This window comes from Oratosquilla oratoria, chromosome 11 (assembly GCF_046742065.1).
Source record: "Oratosquilla oratoria isolate Oo_2021 chromosome 11, ASM4674206v1, whole genome shotgun sequence".
NCBI classification, from domain to species: domain Eukaryota; kingdom Metazoa; phylum Arthropoda; class Malacostraca; order Stomatopoda; family Squillidae; genus Oratosquilla; species Oratosquilla oratoria.
Window position 1 is genome coordinate 35,033,093 of NC_134787.1, and position 16,337 is coordinate 35,049,429.

General features: G+C 39.5%; 1 protein-coding gene and 1 long non-coding RNA gene across 4 annotated transcripts in view; one reads left to right on the forward strand and one right to left on the reverse strand.

Moving 5' to 3' along the window:
• The first annotated feature begins 787 nt into the window (after positions 1-787).
• On the forward strand, positions 788-13,213 carry LOC143029733 (uncharacterized). 2 transcript variants are annotated; one of them, XR_012966870.1, is made up of 2 exons: positions 788-2,730; positions 5,848-13,213. It is a non-coding gene; the product is annotated as an uncharacterized LOC143029733 (long non-coding RNA). The 2 variants fall into 2 exon arrangements; XR_012966871.1 differs by lacking the exon at positions 788-2,730 and adding an exon at positions 2,737-5,266.
• Positions 12,816-16,337, reverse strand: part of LOC143029732 (uncharacterized) — a 39,699-nt gene continuing 36,177 nt past the window's right edge. For both annotated transcript variants that reach the window (XM_076192608.1, XM_076192609.1), the window contains one exon: positions 12,816-14,544. In XM_076192608.1, coding sequence (XP_076048723.1) covers positions 14,350-14,544 — 195 coding nt within the window. In that variant the 3' untranslated portion in view covers positions 12,816-14,349. The remainder of the gene's footprint in view (positions 14,545-16,337) is intronic.

Genomic DNA, 16,337 nt, shown 5'->3' on the forward strand with positions numbered 1-16,337 from the left:
ATATATATATATATATATATATATAATATATATATATGTGTGTGTGTGTGTGTGTGTGTGTGTGTGTGTGTGTGTGTGTGTGTGTGTGTGTGTGTTTGAATATATATATGTATACATATATATGTGTATATATATATATATATATATATATGTATGTATAAATATACACATGTATATATATACATGTGTATATATGTATATATGTATATATATATATAAATATATATATATATATGTGTGTGTGTGTGTGTGTGTGTGTGTGTGTATTCACCTCGGATCTGCTGCAGTCTCTGTCGAGACAGCCAGACACCACCCTACGGCAGTGAGCTCAGAGCTCATTATTTGCCGATCTCTGGGTAGGTCTGAGACCACACACACCACACACCGGGACAGCAAGGTCACAACTCCTTGACTAACGTCCCGTACCTACTCACTGCTAGGTGAACAGGGGTTACACGTGAAAGGAGACAAACCCAACTTATCTCCGCCCGGCCGGGGAATCGAACCCCGGTTCTCTGGCTTGTGAGGCCAGTGCTTTACCAATCTGCCACCGAGCCGTGTGTGTGTGTGTGTATGTGTGTGCGTGTATATATATACATATATATGTGTGTGTGTGTGTGTGTGTGTGTGTGTGTGTGTGTGTGTGTGTGTGTGTGTGTGTGTGTGTGTGTGTGTGTTTATATATAATATATATATATATATATATATATATATATATATATATATATATATATATATGTGTGTGTGTGTGTGTGTGTGTGTGTGTGTGTGTGTGTGTTTTTGTGTGGGTGTGTGTATATATACATATAAAAAGTGGAAAACCACTACATTCTCATCACCCAGTTCCTCAACACTACAAAAGAGTAACTTCATTTACACCAGTCGACATCGCTATCGACTTCAAAACACACATCAATTTACACATCCACCCAACGTCTCCATTACCATTTATAAGAGTTTTCTTTTAAGTTTGTTTACTGCAGTTTGGTAAAGAAAATAGCAGCCTTTAGTCACATATCCGCCTGCGTTCCAACGACAGCGGCCAGCATTGGGTTACAACAGCCAATGTGCCACTTGTATCACTGAGAATATAATGAATTAATCTAAAGTTGTTTTGTTTTGTTTTGTTTTACCTTCAATGGACTACGACGTACAGAGCCTCAGCAATGGGATTCAGCCGGTTCATACCGGTTCGTACGAACCTGTTCTTGGAATTTCATGAGCTCCGCCAACCGGTTATCAAAGATGGGCTTATAAGGCTAATACAGCCTAAGTTAGCATTTCTCAACCTTTTTACCCTTACGTAACCTTTAAAATAAATTGCATGTCTCAAGGAACCCCTGCGAGAAAAACACATATACCATATCTTTCTCATTTTATTTTCATCGCAATAATAGGTTAGATAGGATGATGTCTATATCACATTATTGCAATAACCAAGAATATGCCGTGCGTGTTTAATTATATTACGTATATGAAATCAAATAAAAAATCAAAGGTGCATTAGCTCATCTCACTTGTTCTCGCGGAACCCTTAGGGACCTTTTGCGGAACCTTAGGGTTCCGGGGAACCCTGGTTGAGAAACGCTGGCCTAAATGATATCTGCCTGCTACAGTGAGAGAATCTGTTGTTAAAAAAGTTTGAATCCCACCACGGCGTGCCTCCCTCATGCTCCAGATGCAACCACCACACAGAAGACACTGAACACCTCATCCAACATCCTCGACAATAACAGTGAAAAAATAGACAAAATAACATTGACAAACATAGACAAAATAACAAACTAGACACTATACGAGAATGAAACCTTTCCTAAAAGTACCTTTCGCTTGCTGAATACACCATGTACTTAAAAAGGCTTCATCAAGTGAAACGTTGTACTCGTTAGAAAGGTTTCATCCTCATATACTGTCGACTCTGACCATTTTGTCGGTAATTGCTATTTTAAATCAATAACAAAGTATTTCTTTCCTGAGGGGCCCATGGGACCAGCCGGTGACCATATCCGGATTCCCAGAGGCCGTAGGTCTTCTGCAAGAAAGACATGAGGCTTCCTTTTCTCTGTAATCTCCATGTTCAGTACCTTTCCTCCGTCTTGTGAACTTCGGAACTGTACATGAACTCAACTGGGCCGATTCCTATTCATTGGTGAATTTTAAATCTTAACAGGTCTGAACTGTATTCAGTCTTATCTCGACTTCATTCTCAAGCCCCCATAAGTATTAACCTTTCATTTGTTTGGTTATTGTTGTATGGCGGTACAGTTTAGTTACATCTTATAGTTGTGGTTTTAGTTAAATGTATAGGCTAACCCCGTATGGAGTATGAATTATATACGTTTTATGAAGCCCATATTTGAAGAAAAAACTTTAATGACACGCCTACGGATCGAGTCGTGACTAATCACCATTAAAAAAAAATCCTGATCACTATCCGACTTTTATTCCTCCCTTTTACCATACTCCTTAAATATCTCCTTTGCCACCTCAACAACTCCACCTCCTTGGCGCGATATTGTCGCCAAAGACAGAAACACTATTGCAAGTGACATGACTTGAGGCGGTATGTGACTGGCTGAAGTTAATGACATAATATCTGAGTGAGCGCCTTTAGCACCAACCACTCAGCGAATTGAGGCAGCGAGTTCCAAGTGGAGCCGGCAGGCGGCAGCCAGTGGACCCTGAATGGCAGTGGTGGTCGTGGGTGCTTTCAGCGGCTTGGTGCTCAAGGTGGGTTTGTGCTATATTTCCTATTGGTCATTAGATGTAAATGCAGGTAAACTAAGACGACGATATAGCTATTTTAGACGATGGTATAGCCACTTGAAACGACTAAATAGCCACTTAAGAGGACGGTATAGTTACTTAAGACTACGGTATAGTCACTTAAGACTACGATATAGCCACTTGAGACGACAAAATAGACATATGACACGACAAAATAGCCACTTCAGACGACAATATAGCCACTTAAGACTACGGTATACTCACTTATGACTACATATAGCTGTTTCCATATAAAAAGAATGTGCCATTTTCGATCAGTACACTTGTATTTGATAATACTTGTCAAGACCTATCCTATTGTACAACAGCCTACCCTAACCTTACTTAATCTACACAAAAGTCCCACAACACTTCTTAAATTTTATATTCGTTTAATCTTTTTATTCCAAAGACGAGAAGTTTTGCAATTTCTAGCAACTATTTACCAACTCTTGTTACCAATATATAAACTAAATAATCTTATATTTCTTTACAATTTTCGCAAGTTATCACCCACGAATCTCTAGCGATATCTTAAAAGTTGACAATTATCCATCAACGTCAACCATGGGTGTCTATGAACTCTTTTACACGTCTTGACCACGGCCACGTGTGAGAGCGTCCATAGACACCCATGGTTATTTGAGAGCACGATGTCGTGTCGTGGACGGCGCACGACTAAAAGTCGATGTGTGTGAAACGAGCTTTACCGAGTACTAGACCGCTCGTACCGACCCACACCATTCATCTAAGTCAGTGGTTCTTCTATATTTTGAAATTTCGCTATGTATGTTTCATTCATCCTTACCCAAAAATTAAGTGGTTCACGATATATTTCTAATTGAGCTGCTAGTGGTCCATGACATGAAATAGTCTAGGAACCAATGATCGTCATGAGCATCCGTTGGTGGAAGAGGGGTCAATGGGAGGGGTCAATGGGAGGGGGGGGGTAGTTACCCACTCTAGAAATCCAGGGTGTTTCAAAAATTGCCGGTCGTCACGTATAATTTCGTTAACTTTTTAAGTTATAGAATACCAGTGTATGATTGATGAAAGCCAAACTGTAAGTCATGCAGATAATGTAAAGATATGCCTATGTGGCCACTTTGAAGTGTGCATCTTGATATATCCCCTCCAAAACACACACACACAAATTTCTGTGGGAACCCCTTATACATGTATACGTGGACCATCCACCCCCACTCCACCGACTGCCGCTGCGCTATTTCATTCATCTTAGTGATAACCTCCACCCCCCTCTCCACTCCTCCCGTGGAGAAGTGGTTATAGTCTATTGCAGTCAACCCACCTCCTTCTGTATTTGGTGGAACTTTTCCTTTCATTTTGTCCTCTGACAGGCTATATTCAGAATAGAAAAGATTAAGCTATTTTCCATCTTGTGTGGGACGGATCAAGACTGATTATCTTGCACAATCACTGCTGTTATGTCGTTTGATTAGTGATTAGTCACTGAATATATTTTGCTAAAATTGAGATACTTCAATAACCATTGTATGTCTTTGTCTAAAACAGATTACTGCAATATTGTTACAATACGTTCCATAATTGCTATACTTGATTAAATATTTTTTTTCTCTCTCTGATTTTTCTAACTTTGCAAGCAACACTTAATTACTACGAAACATGTGTCCCACATCTAATGTATTCCCTACTCGATCAATTGCTAACAATAAATTGAGTCAATGTATTAACTCGGTACTTACCTCGGTACAAGGTTCCACAATATTATCCCTGCATTGCCAAATTCTACAGATTGCGAACCACTAAATTTAGTGGGGTTGCTGCTTCAGAAAAAGATTAGGCATTGTTTTCATATTGTGTAAAATTAAACAAACATAAAGATTTACATAAACTTGATAAAAATCTTAAACAAACTAAAATAATTTTTACTTACTGCCTAAGTTGGTCAAAGTTGATCCATTCATTTAAAGGTCAAATGAGAAGATTTACAAAGAGGTGGTAAATATTTGCTAAAGGTATGGCTTTGTCACTTTTTGATAGAATAATGCAAAAATAAAGCCTAATTATTACGCAATGTGATAAAAAGGCATATCAAAATATCGGTAGCAGACGAAATTTTCCTTCGCCGATCTTTGGCTGTTCTCGTAAGGTTCTATCGGTTATCACGTCAATCTCGCTGTTTACATTCTGATGCAAGCCATATGTTGTACAATAAAATTCCGTGCTGCACTGTCAACTTGATAGTGATCTAATATATTTCGTATGTTAGCAAGGTTTGATCAAGTATTTAGTTCGAAAATGGTTTATTGTGTAGCCGCAAATTGCAACAGATTCGACGAAACTTTCTGCTGCATATGGACTTCATTTTCATTCTTTTTCGAAAGATCCTGATAGCAAAAAGGACTGGATCATTCGGTGCAGACAACACGATTCATGGAAGCCTAGATTTTAGCGAAAATGTTCGAAACATTTCGGAAAAAAAAAAACAGTACACTCGGGACCCTGACCCTGAAAGAAGGTAATAAGCCCAGTCACACTGTCAAAGATTTTATAGAATTTTCGTCCTCTCTCCTGTACAATGTAATAAAATTTAACAGTATTTGACAGTGTCATCCTGGCGTTTCTTGCAAATTATAATACAAAATGTAGTAAAGCTTTAGACAAGGAACTGGCATGTAGTACTGGTTGACAGGGAATAGTAGCTACTACCAACACTGCACCATGTTTTTAGCTTTGCACTTGCACTTTGCACCACACAACAGCCTGCTTATCATCTTGCTTTCAGGTTCAAAAGCATACAAAGAGCTTGTGCTCATAGTAACGCAGAAAGCACTTCTCAGGGATATCGGTCAGGTCTCGCCTTGTCAACAAATATCAGCACTGGAATTGTATCTCAGGGTTGTGTGCTTCTTTGCTCCCAAGTCCCAGCACTTTTTTTTTATGAAGCAATGAAAGGAAGGCAAGTACATATGTAACTTCAAACATCTCTTAATGTAATTTCACTGTTTATTCTGGCACAAGGGGCCTGAATTCATATTGAAAATGGTAAAATACATTTATGGTGATTGAAAATTATCATTATTAATTTTCCACTTGCAGACTACTACTTGCTGCCCTTCATTTCAATGAAAATTCATGTAAAAAGCAGAAAACTGGAAAAAATTAAGAGGTGCAATGGACTATATCTTATTTTAAAGCCAAAGCAAGTGTTGGAGTGGCAAAGGAGAGGAAGGTTGATCTAACATATAGTGAGTGTATGAAGCATGATTGTGATACATATTGCATCCAAACTGAGAAACTGCATTGGACTTCCTACTGGAGCAATGTGATAAATCCAAAATTAATACTTGCTTAAAAAAATTATATTACTCTGATAATATGACAAACTAAACAATAAAATGTATAAACCACAAATCTCCATTTTGTATCTACAGAATATGTACAGATTTTACTTGGTAAATTACTGAGGTTACATTCTGAATGTCCATCATACAAACTTGCAAGAGATGCCAAACTTTAGTCCATTAGGAAAGTTCCTGAACCAGTCTGTTCTTGTATGAAAAACAAGAGAAGTCTGACATCATTCAGAAATAAAGGTCCAGATTTAATCATCCAACACAGTGAACTCTTTTCATATACCAAGGACAAATAGTACTCCGAATATAATTCCAAGAATCTAAACTAAAGTCATTGCTGAAGGGTATTCAAATCCTGTGTAATCTCCATCTGTCGCAGGTCATTTTTTCCTAATTTGGTCTCTAACACACAATGGAAGGGGCAGTCGATTTCTTTTCCCCAGTTGTTGCCAACACCACTCTACTAAATTACGATAGGCAAGATACCTGTACAGCCTGAAAGAAATAAAAGTACCAATTTATGATTTTTCATTTCGCTGTAAATTCATAAAAACATGCATTTTTACATAGTCTATTGTATATACTGTATATTTTGTTACGTGTATCCTTATTCCGTACCCACATTGCAGGCGCGGATACAAGGGGGGGCGCCCAGGGGGCCCGCCCCGAGTATAGTACACGTTCATAATCAGTCAGTACTTGTATGTGATGGGCTATGTCGTTTTCGTCAAACATTTGATTAATTTGTGAAGGCAGCTGCGCAGGTGTTTCTGTTTGTATCTGCTTGTAGAATTTGAAGGTGTCAACTTTTCATTTGGCGTCATTGTCTTATTTACTCCGCGCCCTGCGCACCGACTACGTTGCAGCGGTCGGGCAAATGTAAAGTTGTAAACAGATGTCTTGCAAATTCTTTCAGGTTGGCATGTTGTAATGTAACTTGCAAAACAGTGAGTTGTTTTTGTGTATTTGAGCGGCAGTTAATGAAGGCAAAGGTCGTCGTCCACCAGCCTCATTTCAGACAAAACCCAAATTTCTGAATTTACTGGAATATTTCGGAATGATTTTACATAAAATTACGAGCAAAACGGACTTAGGTTTTTGGACCAATCTCCAATCCAACAGCATTATTCTTGGGGTTAAAATATCGGCGTGTTTCAAGTATCGGTTATCGGTTCGCCCCCCCCCCCCTCAAATAACATTCCTGGAACATGAAAGGGCATCCAAATATGATCAATTTTCTTCACTCAATGTCATGTGAAGTCACTTTTGTATTGCATGCTGTCCATGTTGAAGAATGTAAACAGCAGCTGTTACATCATCAGTATGCCCTAGTGGTGGAAAATGTAACTAAGACACTGAAAAGTTCATCTGCTATCAGGCACTTTTAAGATCATGCTATTTGGATCAAATCAAGACCATAAAATGCTAGAAATGTGCATTTTAATGTTCTAACTTCTAAGTTATATTTTCATCCATGAAATAACAAAAAATAAAGAAATCCAAAATTCTCAGTTGACCTTTAATAATGATTTGGTTTAACATCACATACCTCCTATCGGAAGGCTAGGACAGTACCCCTTACAGAGGGCTTTGAAGAGTGGAATTTAATGGACCATGCCCTAGGTCCAACTTCGCCGGTGGCAGGATTCAAACTGCCATCCCCTCAACTTTCGCCGCAAGTAACGACGTCCTAACCCGCTCAGCCAGCGAGCTTCCTTTTCTTTGTTTACTTTTACACCAAGTTAAAAAAGATATTACTTTTTACATACACAATGAGGCAGCACTGTGTGTGCAACAGAACTCTACCTAGCGTGCAGTTTGTCTCAAGACATGTACACATGCACACAAAATTCAAATAATGCATCACTGGAACTGTAAAGCACACAGTTCCACACAAAAATTTCTGCTATTTGGATAAAATCAAGACCTCTACCTAGCAGGCAGTTTATCTCAAGACATGTGCACATGTGCACAAAAGTCAAATAAAGCATCACTGGAACTGTAAAGCACACAGTGTGACAGTTCCACACAAGAATTTCTGCTATTTGGATAAAATCAAGACCATAAAATGCTAGAAATGTGCATTTTAATGTTCTAACTTCTAAGTTACATTTTCATGCATAAAATAACAAAAAATAAAGAAATCCAAAATTCTCAGTTGAGCTTTAATAATTATATGGTTCAATGTCGCATACTCCCCCCTGTACTTTTTTTAGGAATGTCCCCTTTTGGGGCTACAGGTAGCAGCACTCCTAATCCCATCCCCTGTCCCATTTTTTGTCGCCTTTTACGACTCGAGTGGAAAGACTTGGTGGTAGTATTCTCTTCCCCCACCACAGGGTAGGCAAAAAAAGGAAATGAATATTCAGAGAAATGGTACAGAACAGTAACAAGGGGATGGGGGACAGCATAACAGAGGGACAGTCGTAGTATAAAAGTGTCATAATTTCTCTATGAACAGAGTTTTCTTTTATCACAGACAAAATGATGTGTGGCTCTGGTCTGTAGGGGCACCCTATATAGACCCTAAAGCATCAACTGCATGCTACTTTGCCACAATAACATGCAGCCAATACCCCAGATGGGGTATTGGCTGAGTGATGAGTGGGGAAAATGAAGGAGAAATAGGAAAAGATAAAGTGAAAGCAGCTGTTAAGATGATGAGAGCAGGTAAGGCACCTGGGTTGGATGGATGCCATGCAGAATGTCTGAAGAAAGGAGGTACAGTTATGATGGACTGGCTGGTAAGGTTATTTAATATTTGTTTAAGAGAGGGTAGAGTGCCGGAGGACTGAAGGAGTGCTTGTATAGTTCCGCTTTACAAGGGAAAGGGGGACAAGTGTGAGTGTAGTAGTTTCAGAGGGATCAGCTTGTTGATTGTAGTTGGGAAGGCTTATGGGAGGGTCTTGATTGAGAGGATTAGGAGAGGAAGAGAGGGAGTAATTGGTGAGGAACAGTGTGGGTTTAGGACAGGTAGGGGTTGTGTAGATCAGATCTTTGTGGTAAGACAGATATGTGAGAAAGCTATAGGAAAAGGTAAGGATGATTTTTTGGGCTTTTATGGATCTGGAAAAGGCTTATGACAGGGTAGACAGGAAGGCTGTGGGAGGTACTGCAGATGTATGGGATAGGAGGAAAGCTGTTAAGAGCAGTCAAGAGTTTTTACGATAGTAGTAGAGCTTGTGTTAGGATTAGAAATGGAGAGTGTGAATGGTTTGAGGTAAAGGTGGGACTTCGTCAGGGATGTGTTATGTCGCCCTGGCAGTTCAATCTTTACATAGATGGGGTGGTGCGAGAGGTGAATGCAAGGGTAGTGGGTCAGGGGTTGGAGATGGTTAAAGAAAATGGAGAAAAGTGGGAGGTGAGCCAGTTGTTGTTTGCTGATGACACTGCACTTGTGGCAGGATCAGAGGAAGGATTGAGGAAGTTAGTGACAGAGATTGGGAAGGTGTGTGAAGAAGGAAGCTGAAGATAGATATGGGCAAAAGTAAGGTGATGAGATGTACAAGGGGAGAGAATGACAGCAGGCTGGAAGTGAGCATAAAGGGTGAAAGACTAGAGGAAGTGGATAGTTTTAGATACTTGGGTGCGAATGTGGCAGGAAAGGGAGGAGTGGGGGTGGAGGTAGAATGTAGATTGAGAGAAGCAAGTAAATGCCTTGGTGGATTAAAAAGTGTAATGAGAAATAGAAATCTGTGAATGGATGCTAAGAGAAGGTTATATGAAGGAGTGATTGTGCCAACAGCACTGTATGAGGCAGAAACATGGAACATAAGAGAGGAAGAGAGAAGGAGTTTGAATGTGTTAGAGATGAAATGTCTGAGAAGTATGATAGGGGTTACTAGGCTGGATAGAGTGAGAAATGAGGAGGTGAGGAGGAGAACAGTGGTGGAAAGGGAGCTGGGAGATAGGGTTGATGAAAGTATTAGGATGGTTTGGACACATGGAAAGAATGAGTGAAGAAATAATAGTAAAAGAAGTGTGGAAGGCAGAGGTGGAAGGAGTGAAGATGAGGGGGCATCCTTGGATGAGATGGATGGATGGGGTGAAAGGGGCATTACAGAAGAGAGGAATGTCTGTGGAGGAAGGACAAGAGAGGACAGAAGACAGGGGTGAATGGAGAAGGGTTGTGTATGGATGATGCTGTGATGCATGAGGGGGCGTGGGTGGGGGATGGGGTGAGGAAGTATGTATGAGAAAAAATTGACGCAGCCCGAAGGGATTTCTCCCCGTCTTTTCCTTTTCTGTATGAGGGGACAGAGAGGGGGGGTCGCTGAATTTATGAAGCGCCCTTGCTGTGGCTGTGCTGTGTCTTGCGACACTGCTTCTGACCCAGGGCAGTGGACAGGATGCAGGGATGACCCGTCATCCAGGAGGTGCCAAGATAAGAGGGAGGGAGGAGGGTGGAGGGGAGTGGAATATATAGGAAATGGAATGGGTGGGGGTGGTTTCTAGGCCTTTTTCTTTTTGGCTACCCCCCCGTGTAAGGGGGGAAAAAGCCTTTGGTATATGTATGTATGTATGTATGTACTCCCCCCTATCAGAAGGTTAGGACGGTGCCCCTCACAGAGGGCTTTGTAGCATGGAATTTAATGGACCATGCCCTAGGTCCAACTTCACCGGTGGCAGGATTCGAACTGACATCCCCTCAAATTTCGCCACAAGTAACGACATCCTAACCCACTCGGCCCGCGAGCTTCTTTTCTTTGTTTACTTTTACACTGAGTTTAAAAGAAATACTGTACTACATTTTACATACACACTCTGTGCGACAGAACTCTACCTAGCATACAGTTTATCTCAAGACATGTGCGCATGCACACAAAAGTCAAATAATGCATCATTGGAACTGTAAACACACAGTTCCAAACAAGAATTTTTTTTTTTTTTTTCATGAATTAGGGGATGGCTACTGACATTTTAAGGAATACACAGTGCACAACTTTAAAGAATTAAAGAAAAAAGACTCCTTTGCCCCTATTCCCTCAGGGTCATCAGCATGCCCAACAGCTTGAGGAGTAGACTAGGTTCCACCCAGAAAATTTGTATCGTTTCTTTTTTCTTTTCTTTTTTTTTTCTATTGGAAAAATACAAAAACAGTTTGGTTCCAGTAAAATGTTTCAAATCGAGATTGAATGAATATCTATCAGGCTTAATGGATGAACAACCCATAAGTGGATCCAATCATTCAAATTCATTACTTCAAGATATTCACAACAATGGGTGATTCATCAAGTAGCCAGACAGGGATAATCAAATTCAAGAACACAAATAAAATACAAAGGTACAGTTTCAAACTATAAAAGAAATTAGAGAATGGTTGTCAAAAAGTAATTTCCCAAGCATGACAGTACGAAGTGATTGGGAGTGGGCTCATATTTATGTAATTTTGAGATTACATACATGAAGTCAGCACTTCCCCTATACCAGGTTTTTTTTTTTTTTTTTTTTTTTTTTTCAATGAAGGACCCTTTTTATGACAGAAAATAAACCAAGGACTCCCTCACATAGCTGATTGACACAAAGGCAAGACACAAACACAAAATAACAATTTACAATAAAAATATCCACCCATATACCAAGGGCTTTTTCCCCTTTAACCAGGGAAGTAGCCAAAGTCAAAAGGCACATAGCTCTCCCACCCACCATATTTTCCTCCTTCTCATCTTAGCTCTTCCTGGATGATGGATCATCCCTGTATCCCACCCACTGCTATGAGTTAGAAGCAATGGAGCAAAACAGCACATCCACAGCAAGGCCACTTCTATTATTTGGCATTCCCCTTATATGCAGAAAAATAGATGGAAGAAATACCTCCGGGCTGCATCAAAATATCATTTACACAACCAGAAATAATCAATACACAAAAATAATAGAAACAAGTCTTTTTTTTTTATCCAATGACTCATAATATAGCCTACACTCCTGATGGCTGCTGGATGTACACTGCCAGTGGTTGACATTCCAACAGTGTTCCCAGATGGCTCTCATGGACCCCCTGTCAAGGTGCCACAGACCCCAATTTGAGAACCCATGCCCTATACATCATTGGCAAAATCAATGCACACATCCACATCAAAAAATCCACTCGCCCACCTATCCCACCTCAGTATGTCACCACCACCACAGAGGCCAAATAGCATATTGACTCAATTATTTTCAATATTGTTCAATATCCTCTAGTTTTTGTTTATTACAACCCTCGTTTGATAAGATAAGACAACCACTCAAAATAAAATTATGAAACAGGATTCTTCCATGCCATGTCATCCCTTCATTCTATCAGTGTCCCTCCATTCATTTTGTAGTTTATTCCAAAGACCCATTTCTCCTAACCATCCATTTCATTCTGTCTTAAATTCATTCCATCCATTTTTTGTTTTCCATACACATTACTCATTTTTCCTTATTAATTCTTTCCACACACCATAACTGTCTCAACATTTAAGTCTTCCCCATCCAGCAGCTTTCTTCCCACTGACTATATCTGTTGCTCCAGGCCCCTTGCAGGAGACCCACAGTTCCCAGGTAACCAGCAGTGGCCACCAGATTGACCCACAAGTAACTTCAGACTCTACACATTGTGGCATAAAACATCATCAAGCATTTTCTTGTAACCTGACGCTGCAACATAAAAATGGGCCACTGGTCACTAATGTAGAGAAATTATGGTATTAGGTCTGCTCTTGGAGAATACTTAGAAAAAGAATATTTAACTTTGTTTTTTTATTTGCTAAAATTCAATGGATATTCCTAAGTATAAGTGATGTAATGTGCACCATTTGAAGAACATGTTTTTGAAAAATATAATGAAGTACAGAGTGATGTTGCTTTAATGTTGGAGCTGTTTCCATGACTGTCAATGGAAGGGTAATATTTCAGACATCATTTAGAGATGAGGCAGCCAGAATTCTGCTTTGTTTACAGCATTGTAATCACAATAACAGCAAGTTATGGAAACAATAATATTAATCACTAGGCTACTTTTCTATGAGGGACATCATTAAAAGTTGCACAAACAAATTTGGAATATTAAGATTTGGATTCTGGTATTTTCTGAGGGGAATACTACTTTGCATTAATGTAGCTGATGAATTAAAACAACATAATTGCAAAAATATTATAATTTCTCACAAAGATAGGGTAGAATAAATGAAAACATAAAATATCAGTCTGACAAATAAGGACTTTTTTCTTGTGCTTCTTATCACTATATACTGTGTAACATAGGGATTACAATATTGATTTTCAACATTATCCATTTCCAGAATTTAAAGCTTACATTGGAACACCACATGGCATATTCAAGCCCTTCAAGCCAGTGATGTATTTCATGGATCTCATGGCTACTGCTGAACTTGTTTATACAAGGATTAAGCTTCATTGTAGAATGGTTAAAATGATCTATGATCAACCAATACAACCAAGCAACATACTCAGTTAATCTATTCTGGATACTCTATCTTATTCTGCAGATGGCTGACCCTCATACTTACATGGATAATGGTACTGAACAGCCTATATTTTTCACTCATTTTAACACAAATAGTTAATTCAAAAGAAACTGAACACCTTAGATGAATACAGTGGAGGCTTTGTAAACCTATTTAACTGCAAGGATAAAGTTCCTGAAGCTACTGTATTCACAGAATTCATTTCTTCACTGGAAATTGAGAAAATTATTTTTCATATCAGATATCACTTAGACAAATTTGCCTGTCTGTGAAACCATTCACTAAGTCATTCAACTAATCTTTTATGAACAACCATGCAACAAATATGATTATTGTTGGCATCCATTCAGATATTAATTGACATTATATCTTCTGTTCTAGTATAACCAATCTTATTCAATTGGAGAACAGAAGAAATAAATCTAGACTATGATTTCAATCACAGTGATGCACAGTAGTTTATGTATTCACAAGAAAAACAAATTAATCCCAATAATACCCAAAACATTTCATTTGTCCAGATGATTCTGTTGATAACTATCAGGCCAAAATAGCTAATGATATAGTTAAAGCTAAAGTTTTTTATGACTGAAAATCTCTCATTTATTTTTAAGATGGCTGGACTGAGTAAAGCATGCAGCACTCCTTGTGGATCCATTGCCATTCATGGACAACTTGCTTGTTCCCTAATTCATTGCACAGCCATTACCTGAACCCCAATTGATAAAGCCACTCTACTTCATAGCTCTACCTACGCATGGTCTCACAGACCTTCCACTTTGGCAAGCAGATCACCTCTTAAAGCCAAACTGTGCATTTGGATCAGGATAACGAAACAAAGAAGTGAAAGGAAAGTTGGGGCCAAAACGAGGGAGGTTCCTGAAAAGCTGTTCTTGCTGTTCTTGCAGTTCCTCCTGAAGAGCCCGTTGTTGTCCCATGATCTGGTCATGAATCTCTTGTTGTTGTCGATGAAGGTCTTCTGCAAGCTACAAAAAAAAAAAAAAAACTAAGTAGGTGATCAACTGGGTTACACTGATATTATAATTATTAAAGATAATGAAGTTATATTTATGAAATTTTGAAAAGACAAAATATAGCAGGTAATTAGGACAAGTACACACAAAGCTGTAATGAAATCAGGGTACAATGAGCATTCAGACAGCTCAAAGGAATCAATAGTTTTGTTAACAGACCTGAGAGAACAACAAAGGGAACCTGCTTATAGAGGTTCTGTAAAATGGATGTCAGAGAATCATCTCTCCAACGTCCATCACCAGAACCTATCATCTTCAATTCCATCCAAAGGTGCATCCCTGAGGATCTGGCATTCATTCTTTGTACCAGGCCCAAAATTTTTTGTCAACTTCAACTATTTTTTCCATGCACATCTTCATATAAGAACTGACAACCAGTGATTGTTCCCTTCCTTCACCTTTTCCTCCATTTCTTGTTATCCATTGACAGAAAAAGGCCTACACTAATACAATATAGTCCAAAAAAAATTCATTGGGAGATTTAAGTGGGGAAGCACAAGAACCACTGCTGGCTACTACAGGGTAATATAGGATTACAAGGTTGGATACAGTGAGAAATGAGGAGGTGAGGAGAGCAGGGGTGGAAAAGGAAATGGCAGATACAGTTGATGAAAGAGTATTGGGATGGTTAGGACACATGGAAAGAATGAATGAAGAAAGATAAGTAAAAGAGGTGTGGAAGGTAGAGGTGGATGGAGTGAACATGAGGGGACAACCAAGGACGAGATGGATGGATAGGGTGAATGGGGCATTGAGCAAGAGGGGGATGTCTGTTGAGCAAGGAAGGGGTAAGACAGGAGATAAGGGTGAGTGGAGAATGGCTGTGTATAGATGATAATGTGATGCAAGAAAGGGAGTGGGGAGAGGGGAGGGAGTGGTTATGTGTGAATGATATTTTGACACAGCCCTGTCTTCTATCTTTCTACACAAGGGATGGAAAGGAGGAGTCACCCATTAAGTGATGTGGCTTTGCTGTGGATGTGCTGTCTTACTGCATTGCTGACCCAGGGCAGTGGGTGGGATACAAGAATGACCAGTCATCCATGAGGAGCTAAATGGGTGGAGGTTGGTATATGCCTTTTGACTTTGGCTACCTCCCTGGCAGGGGGGAAAAACCCTTGGTATGTAGAATAGATAGGGTTATATGTTTCCAATCAGTGTCAATCAAGGCAAAAGTTATTTAAGTCTTAATGAGATAAGTTTGACTCATTCCTGTGAAATTCAGCATAAATACAACAAACCATATATGGTTTAGGAAAAATCGCAAATAGCTCTAGGTATGTCATAATATAATTTGACCATGATTATTGCCATGGGTGACAGGAAACCTAAAGCTATACAATGGTAGGCAATGGTCTTTGAGTTGTACCACAGATCTCTATAGAAATAAATTTTGGACTCCTGTCTATGTTGTAAGTGTGTAGGACTATTTCTATGTCACTTGTTTACAGTAGCAGGAAGGGAGTAGTCACCATCTGTCAGGGTTCTTTGTGTTTTTAAAAGATGAAGGAACTACAACTGAAGTTGACAGATGTCCAAAAACCAAGAGTAAGCCTGCAACTTCAGATGGAAATAAGGGTGTTGACAGGTTTTCAAGCTGGGTGACAGGGAGGCATTTCTCTCTGATGTCAGTCTCACAGGGCCACCACTTGCAGGTATCCCCCACTGGTCCCCACAGTACATTGACTACTGTGTAGATTAACAGCTACTCTACAAACTGGGGTGGCAAGAGTCGAAGCATACAC